The following is a 9,693-nucleotide window of genomic DNA, read 5'->3' as shown; positions in this document are numbered from 1 at the left end:
CACAAAATTCATATTGGCCAGATTTTATAATATTTCTACTTGAAAAGTCTATTATGCTATTGATATTATAAATCCTTTTATTTATGTAATAGCTTCTATATTATATACTATATAATATATTTTTACCTAGGTATTTTACTTATAATTAAAATAACTTTATATTATTTTATTTATTATTTTTATAATATATCCATACATTTAATTTTTTCCATGGAACTCAATTTGTTTAATCATATTCAAACATGAACATATTTTAAATATAAAAATAATAAAAAAATATTTATTTGAAATAAGAAAAATAGATTTGTTTAACAAATGATAATTTTTTTATAGTTAATAAGAATTTTAGAAAAAGTTTCAAAAATATTTGTGTTTAATATTGAGATTTTTAAAGCTTTATCAGTTAATATTATTTATTTGAAAGTATTAACCCGATATATCATTGTGCTATATGTAAATATTTTATGTATTGGATAAATGGGCATGGCTTAACTGATAAATCAGTGAACTTTGGTTTTATAATTTTTATTAAAAATATTTCATTAAGCATGGTTAAGAATATGGACTTGAGATTTGTTCACGGTAATGTTATCGATAAATTTAATAATGCTACTTATATATCTTAAAAATTAATGTTAAGAAAAAATTAAATGTACGAATATATTATAAAATAATAAATAAAATAATATTAAGTTATTTTAACTATAAGTAAAATACCTGAGTATAAGTATAGTATATAGCATATAATATAGAAGATGTTGCATAAATGAAAGGATTTATAATTTCAAGGGTATATATAAAATCTGGTCAAAGTGATTATTGTGATAAGTAGAGCATAATAAAATGATTTTTGTGTAACAAATTAAAGAAAGAAAATTAAATTTTTGGTAATTAATATAAAATTCAATGACTTTTACGGAAAAAAAAAAAAGTTAGGCAATGAATACAAAGTTTACTATCATAACTAATTTGGAAGAAAATTTCACGTGCAATAAGATCCCGCGTGGTTCCTATTTAATTTATATCCCACTAAGACCGTCCCAATTTAATACTACTAGTGGAAACCTTCTTCAATTAGAAAAACCAAAAAAAAGGGATAAGATGGGTAATGTCTATGTTCCTCCTAACTTCTATCCAACTTTTGCCTTTTAATTCTGATCCTTCTCTCTCTATCCCTTTGAATGACAACATAATTTTTTAGGCCATTAAAGTAATGGCGTAAAGTCCAAAGTCTTACAAACTCAAAATCTTCAACTTCCTATCCCACTCTTACACGTCCCCTACCCTTTTCGCCCTCAAATGAACAACTCCGCCACCATCGCCGCTGCCGGAGCTGCCATTAAACGCCGAAAGAATCATTATCATCAGTCCTTGATTCCTGGACTTCCTGATGATATAGCCCAAATTTGTCTCTCTCTTGTACAACAACCTTTGACTCTTTACTCCGTTTGTAAATCTTGGCGCCGGCTTCTTTATTCTCCTTCTTTCCCCCCCTTTTTATCTATCTATTCGTTATTGAAACCTTCACAATCTAAGGAGAAAACAAATCAATATGAGGATTCTGTCGAATTCGCCAACTTCGATCCGATTTCATCCAAATGGCACTTACTTCCTCCTCCACCTCTTGAACCGCATCTTCGTCTCCTGCTTCGTCACCCTTCTTTCATCTCCCGTCACCTCCCGATTCAATCGGTGAGCGTTTTTGGCAAATTTGTCCTCCTCGCCGCAACCGCTGACCATCTATTGCCGGCCTTATCTCGGCCCTTTGTTTTCAATCCGCTCAGCCGAAAATGGACTTACGGTCCCCCACTCGCCACACCGCGACGGTGGTGTGCTGCTGGTGCGTCACGCGGCGTGGTTTACGTTGCAAGTGGGATTGGTTCCCACTACAACCAAGAGGTAGCTCGATCGGTTGAGAAGTGGGACCTGAAAAGTAACAACAGCTATGGTTACAGCTGTAACCACCATCACGATAAAAACAAGGGTACTAAAAGCGGATGGAAATGGGAGAAAATGGGCGGTCTTAAGGATGGGAAGTTCAGTAGGGAAGCGATTGAAGCAGTGGGTTGGAGAGGGAAGCTGTGTATGGTGAACGTGAAAGGCAATGCTGCAAAGGAAGGAATCATCTACGACGTTGAAAAGGACACGTGGCAGGAGATGCCGGAGGGGATGCTAGTGGGTTGGAGAGGTCCGGCGGCGGCGATGGAGGAAGAAATTATTTACATGGTGGATGAATCTAAAGGAGCATTGAGAAAGTATTATCCAGGAAATGACAGTTGGGTGGAGATTTTGGAGAATGAGATGCTTAAAGGTGCACAACATTTGGCGGCTGCCGGCGGTAGAGTATGCGTGGTTCGCAGCGGCAGTGATGGTATTGCGGTTGTGGATGTGGTGGCCAAGCCGCCGAGTTTGGTGGTGGTGGAAACTCCGCTGGGGTTTCAGGTTTTGGACGTACATATTTTGCCAAGAATGAGCCAACTGGATTCTGAATCACAATGAGATGACGAATATTGAATAGTTTTTGTTTTCTTGTATTTTCCAAATTGTTCATTATTTTCAGATAAATTTTGGATACTTGTCGACTTTTTGTTGGTTCTTTTTTCTTTTTGTTTAGGTGGGGAAAAAATATATGTATACAATTGAGGAAAAGCCCAAAACCATAGATGATCTTTGGCTTTAGACTCAAAGTCATACATATTCTTTCACATGGAGCACTAATAGTACATTTAATTTAACAAAGTGGTGCACTTTTAGTCATAACACTGAGAAAAAACCCAAAAAATACATGATCTTTGGCTTTAGACTCAAAGTCATACATATTTTTCCACATGGAGAACTAATAGTCCATTTACTTTAACAAGGTGGTGCACTTTTAGTCATAACACTAAACAGATTTTAATTTTTAATAAAAATCTAGGATCTGACAAAATATATGTTCCCTTTATTTTCTTGTTTACTGAAAGAAATAAAGATGACCGATTTATCTAGATAGTAAATAGTAAATATACATAGAATTTATTTACTATTTATCTATTTACTATATGTAAAATATACATTTTACTAAGAAATGTTAAACACCGTTAATTTTTATTTGCAATAATTTTTATCTAGATAACCTCAAATGTTATCTAGATTTTTTATTATATACATAATATTTACTATACGTTGACATAAAATAAATATATATTTATTAGATTTTTTTATTTTAAGGGAGTCAACGTATAGTAAATATACATAAAATAAAAATAAATATTATGTATATAATAAAAAATCTAGATAACATTTGAGGTTATCTAGATAAAAATTATTGCAAATAAAAATTAACGGTGTTTAATATTTCTTAGTAAAATGTATATTTTACGTATAGTAAATAAATAAATAGTAAATAAATTCTATGTATATTTACTATTTGCTATCTAGATAAATCTGTCATCTTTATTTCTTTCGGTAAACAAGAAAATAAAGGAACAGATATTTTGTCAAATCTTAGATTTCTGTTAAAAATTAAAATGTGTTTAATATTATGACTAAAAGTGCACCACTTTGTTAAAGTAAATGGACTCTTAGTGCTCCATGTGCAAGAATATGTATGACTTTGAGTTTAAAGCCAAAGATAATATATTTTTGGGGGTTTTTTCTCAGTGTTATGACTAAAAGTGTATCACTTTGTTAAAGTAAATGTACTATTAGTGCTCCATGTGAAAGAATATGTATGACTTTGAGTCTAAAGCCAAAGATCATGTATGGTTTTGGACTTTTCCTCTATACAATTTAACACAAATTCTCACCATAGAACAATATGAAAATCTTTTGAGGTTCATTTAGATATGTTGAAAAAGTAAATATAGTGAAAGTCGAGAGGCGGATGCAGTGTATAGGTATCGGTTTAACTGAACCCATTATTTTCAATATCGAGTATCAACTTAAAAATTCATTGAAATTTTAACAAATAGTAAATATGAACCCATAACTTTAATTACGCCATCTTGGATCCGCCTTTGAGTGGTGCTGCATATATGAGTTTGATTATGGCGGTGATACTGTTAAATATTTTTTTCATTGATTTGCATAATGACAATAGGAATTCTTCTTGTGTTCATTGAGGCTCGTGATTTTTGCATGAGATTGTACTCGTCAAGCAAATGAATCTCCAAATTGCTATTTGGTTGTATATTGACAATCTAAGAATAGGCTTCTACCCCCACAGAAAGGCAACTAGAGCTATGCCATAAACTAATCCTACTTTTGTTTGTTCAAAGCCTCTAGTTTTTTTATTTTAAATTTCAAACAATAACAATAGTTACGCTCTTAATCTCAAGTTAGTTGAGGTCTAATTACATGAATTTTCTGTAATTATGTGCTTAGTTAATTAGATATGTAATCAGTGTCTTTTACATTTTCTATTGTCATAATTTTTAATAGGCAAAAATACATCGCCGACCCGTTAAAGTTATTCACACTTTCCAGAATGTACATTTTTTCTTAAGTAGTTCCATTGAATACTCTAACCATATTTAAAATGTATCATATAGACAACTTCATGATGTAGCATAGTGGTGATTTCTCAGAGCGTGAGAGATCAATTTTATCTTTTTAAAATTCATTTCTCTTTCTTTTTTCTCCTACTCTTTAACAAACCATCACCTTCCTCTCTCTCTCTCCACTAGTCCACCACCATCCACCTTATTGTCTTAGTTCTCATTGCCGGACTAAATAGAGATTGCCTGAAAACCCCCAAACATGTGTCCGTTGCAATTTGAATATTTGCCACATAAAGAGTCCAAACGAAAAGGCTTAAAAATGACTCTAATTAGAGCATGTGAACTGGAACTGGAACTGGAAAAATCAAAAGCACGTGGGCTATGAAAATAAATGAATAACGAAAATGGATAAAAAAAACTGTGAAAGCAAACAAATTTGAGCTTAGCGGTCGACACCATGGTTATTGAGCTTTCAACGAAAATACCAAAGCTAATACTTCTAATATGTCAATCAAGAGATCTGCAAAATCTTCGAGATTTTTTTGGATTTAGCTATGGATATTTGAGGAGAAACGAGAGTGAGTTGCAGTGGTCGGCGTTCGCGATCAATTTCCTCTAAGATGTTTCATGAATTAGGAGGAGATTCAGCTGTATCAGTGGAACGGCGGCGACGACCACTTTTATCGGCCCAAGATTCGTCATCACGACTGGGTTTGAAAGACGGCGCAACTCGCAGTGGTTGACGACGGAATGTGCGGCGGTTTGTTGATATTGCTTATGTGGGTTCGTGAACCTCCTTGTGCTGACTGTGTATAAGTTGCAGACGGGGCTTTGCCGAAAAGCACCGAGGAGGAAACGCCGACGTCAACTGATGAAGAATCTAGCTTAAACGTTTTATAATTACAGATTTAATAACGTAATTAAGGTGTTCGAATAGTATAAGGACCTACACGATCTAAATGGGGTGCTTGGAACTATACCAATGGACACATGGTATAAAGTGAAGTGCTTTGGAGTTCCTAAAAGAAAAAGAAAAGAAAGAGAAAGAAATTATTGAATGGACCAATTACAAAACAAGTTGGGCCAAACTCAAAGTGACAATAATATGTCTTCACGTTAAAAACCTAGCGGCAACCAACATATGACCTTTTAACAATTGAATCTTAAGCTAAAGGATTGAAATCAGAGGGTTAGTTCAACCGCTGAAAAACTAGAAACCATTAAGTTCTTGGCACCCATCTCAATCGTCGAACTGTAAGAAACTTTCCTTTCTTTTTTAGTTTTCTTCCTTATTTTCTTTCTTTAATCAATAAGATTATTGGGATGATAAATTTAGTTGTAAATAAAAGTTAGAGTTTGAGTGGTGAAGTGAGAAATTGGTATGTAATTTTGAGTTGGTAGAGCAGATGTGAAAGAAATCCCTAGTGGATGAAAGATATCCATGTCAAAGCAAAAGGATGGATCTACTGGTGATATTAGAAACTTTATATATCTATTCCACTTTCACGTTCTTAACTAAATACTATAGCAAGGAAGCAACTTTATCTAACCTTAAGCAATTTAAAGTTTAAAACTTTTTGTTCCTTCTTTACTTCAAGTTTTTATCAACTATGTCTAGAAGAGTTTGATAGTCGCTTAGAACTAATTCTAATAACTGAAATGCAATAGTGAATTCGGTGATCAAATTTACATAGAAGGATTATCCATTTGGTTAAAGAGACCATTAAAAAAATAGAAAATATTCCAAACATAATATCCTTAGGAATTGGATCAAGTGTACCAATGCCCAAACAGAAATAATATTACAGAGCTTGGTAGTGGCATATTGAATTGAGGAATGGAACTTAATAGTTATGAATTGACGTGGTTAATCCTATCATCGTAGATTGTGAGTTGATTAACACTCGTGGAACTGCCATCCTGCGTCAATACTGTACCAAGCCCAATATGCGATGCATCACAATACACGATATAGGATCCTGAACTCGTGGGTAATACCAATACCAGAATTGTAGTCAAGGCAGTCTTGAGCTTCTAAAAGCTGAACTCACACTCATCAGACCATCTGAATGGTCAATCTAGTCAATGGGGCTGCGATGGATGAAAACTCCTCCACGAACGGGCGATAATAACCCACCAAACCCAGGAAGTTCTGAATCTCTGTAGGATAAGTAAGTCTAGGCCAGTTTTGAACTGCCTCAATATTCTTAAGATCCACTTCAATGCCCTCGGCAGATACAACATGTCCCAAAAAGGCAACCGAGTCCAACCAAAACTCACACTTTGAAAACTTGGCGTACAACTGACTATCTCTTAGGGTCTGAAGTATCACCCGAAGATGCTACTCATGCTTCTCTCGACTGCGGGAGTAGATCAAGATATCATCATAAGACAATCATAAAAGAATCCAACTAGGGCTTAAATACCCGATTCATCAAATCAATAAATGTTGTTGGGGCATTTGTCAAGCTAAATGACATCACTAGGAACTCATAATGTCCGTATCGAGTTCGAAAAGCTATCTTAGGGACATCCGATGCCCTAATCTTCAACTGGTGGTAACCAAATTACAAATCAATCTACAAAACACTTTGGTACCCTGAAGCTGATCAAATAAGTCATCAATCCTCGGCAACATATACTTGTTCTTGATGGTGACTTTGTTCAACTGCCGATGATCTATACACATCCTCATCGAACCATCTATTTTCTTCACAAACAACACTAGTGTACCCCACGTCGAGACACTAGGTCTAATGAATCCTTTATCAAGCAAATCTTGCAATTGCTCCTTCAGTTCCTTCAACTCACGTGGAGCCATATAATATGGTGGAATAGAAATGGACTGAGTGCCTGGAGCCAAGTCAAAACAAAAATCAATAACCCTGTCGGGTGGCATCCCCTACAGATCTGCAGAAAACACCACTGGAAACTCATGCATAACATGTACTGAATCCATAGAAGGAACCTCCGCACTAGAATCACGAACATAGGCCAAATATGCTAGGCATCCCTTCTCGACCATATGTCGAGCCTTCACATAAGAAATAATTTTGCTAGTAGAATTGCCAGAAGTATCCCTCTACTCTAATCGGGACAAATCCGGCATGGCTAAGGTCACCGTCTTAGCGTGAAAGTCCAATATAACACGAAAAGATGATAGCCATTCCATTTCCAAAATAACATCAAAGTCCCCCATATCAAGAAGTAGGAGATCTACACTAGTCTCAAGGCTCCCGATAGAAACCACACACGAGCGATAAACACGATCTACAATAAACCTCCTCACACTCTCTCTATCTGTAGGAATCAACATAGATGCATGACGGGCTAGGTCCACAAATCTGGTCTCGTACTGGGTGACGGTCATGCAACCCTGCTGAAGGTGCTCAAATTGCCTATGGTACTCCTATCTCAAAGTGAAAGGAATAAACTTCTCAAGAAATAGCTGCAAAATTTGATACCAGGTAGGTGAAGGTGAACCGGCTGGTCTGCCCAGCTCAAAATCCTGCCACCACCTCTTAGCATAACGGGTCATCTGGAACACTACAAAGTCAACCCCATTGGTCTCAACAATACCCATGCTGCGCAATACCTTGTGGCAACGGTCCAAGTAATCCCGTGGGTCGTTAGAGGGTGCACCGCTATAATGAACATGAAAGAGCTTGGTGAACTTATCCAACCTGATCAATCCCTTAGAAGACATCGCGAGCCTCTCCCTGGGTTGTGTAGCAACTACGGGTTGAACTACGCCAAATACGGGAGCTGCCAGAGTCAGGTATAGGGGAGCCATCTGCTTCAGAGTATGAGTGGCGGGAGTCTGTGCTCTTCCCCCAGCCTGAGAGACGGTTAGTGCCACAGAAAATGCTCCGGTCTGAGCCACACTCTCCATGAGCCCAACCAAGCGGACTAGAGCATCCTGAAGTACGAGAGTGGCTATGAATCCTTCTGGAACTTGAGCGGGTTCGACTGGTGCAGTCTGAACTGGGACCTCCTCCTCATGGTCAGGTTGAGGCTTCACCATGGGTGTTGCTGCTGCTCGTGCTCTAAGCTGAGCTATGGATTTGCCTCGGCCTCGGCCCCGGCCCCTACCCCTGGTAGTGGTTGCAACAGGGGGCTCTAGCTCTTGCCCGGCTGTAGACGCTATGCGAGTTCTCACCATCTGCAATAGATCAAGAGTAGAATGGTTCAAACTTTAATAATAGAAATAAACCGCACGATAGAGAAAGAAAAAAGTGAAATGTTCCTAAAGCCCTATAGCCTCTAAAAGATAAGTACATACGTCTCTATACCAATCCTCTAGACTTTACAAAGCTTGCTCATGACTCGTAAGACCTAGTCAACCTAGTGCTCTGATACCAACTTGTAACGACCTAGAATTCCCACCCTCAGGACCGTGATGGTGCCTAACATTTCACTTGCTAGGCAAGCCAACGTTAGCTATAATTATTAATCATTTTTAACAATTCAAATCAAATGATAGCAATAAAACTGAATAGTCTGAAATAAGTGATAAACTAATAAATGACGTAATCCAAATACAATCCCAGAAACTAGTTTCACGAATACATGAGCGTTTAGATTACTACAGATAATAGTCTGAATAAAACATATCTATCTGAATCAAAATAAACAGCAAATATGACATAAAAGGGGACTTCAGGGCTGCGGACGTCGTGCAGCTATACCTCAAGTCTCCACTGATAGCTGGATATGGGCAATCTCATTCAGTGTTGCTCGGACCCATTTCGATATCTGCATAAGAAGTGTAGAGTATAGTATGAGTACAACTGACCCCATGTACTCTGTAAGTGCCGAGCCTAACCTCGATGACGTAGTGACGAGGCTAAGGCAGGTAACTTACAATAACGTGTACGCAATAATAATGATAACAAAAAAACTGGAAATGGAAGTAAAACAGTTAACACAAAAACGAACTGGAAATTCAACTACCAGAGAGCCCAGAATAACAAGTCTCATAAACTCATCTCAAAATACCGAGGCAAATCCAACAGTCACAAACAATTACAACATATACAATCCGTTGCGGTGCGCAACCCAATCCCACCATATCATCATCTGTTAATATCATAATCCATCCTTATTCCGCCATTTATTTTCATTACCTTTCAATTTCCGTTACGGCGTACAATCCCGCTCCCTAAGCAATTTCAATCAACAATAGAAATTCAACAACCAAAATTTACAAGAA

At 36.7% G+C, this 9,693-nt stretch overlaps 1 protein-coding gene across 1 annotated transcript; it reads left to right on the top strand.

Moving 5' to 3' along the window:
* The first annotated feature begins 945 nt into the window (after positions 1-945).
* On the top strand, positions 946-2,754 carry LOC107827235 (F-box/kelch-repeat protein SKIP25-like). The gene has a single exon (XM_016654334.2). It carries the CDS (start codon positions 1,300-1,302, stop codon positions 2,497-2,499), a length of 1,200 nt encoding a protein of 399 aa, XP_016509820.1. The 5' UTR covers positions 946-1,299; the 3' UTR covers positions 2,500-2,754.
* Positions 2,755-9,693: the final 6,939 nt, after the last annotated feature.

This window comes from Nicotiana tabacum, chromosome 23 (assembly GCF_000715075.1).
Source record: "Nicotiana tabacum cultivar K326 chromosome 23, ASM71507v2, whole genome shotgun sequence".
In the NCBI taxonomy this organism is placed as follows: Eukaryota; Viridiplantae; Streptophyta; class Magnoliopsida; order Solanales; family Solanaceae; genus Nicotiana; species Nicotiana tabacum.
This window is presented reverse-complemented; position numbering and strand designations above follow the sequence as displayed.

What these genes read in the sequence shown, in the direction of transcription:
- LOC107827235 (XM_016654334.2), top strand. Translation starts at nt 1,300, where the DNA reads ATGAACAACTCCGCCACCATCGCCGCTGCCGGAGCTGCCATTAAACGC.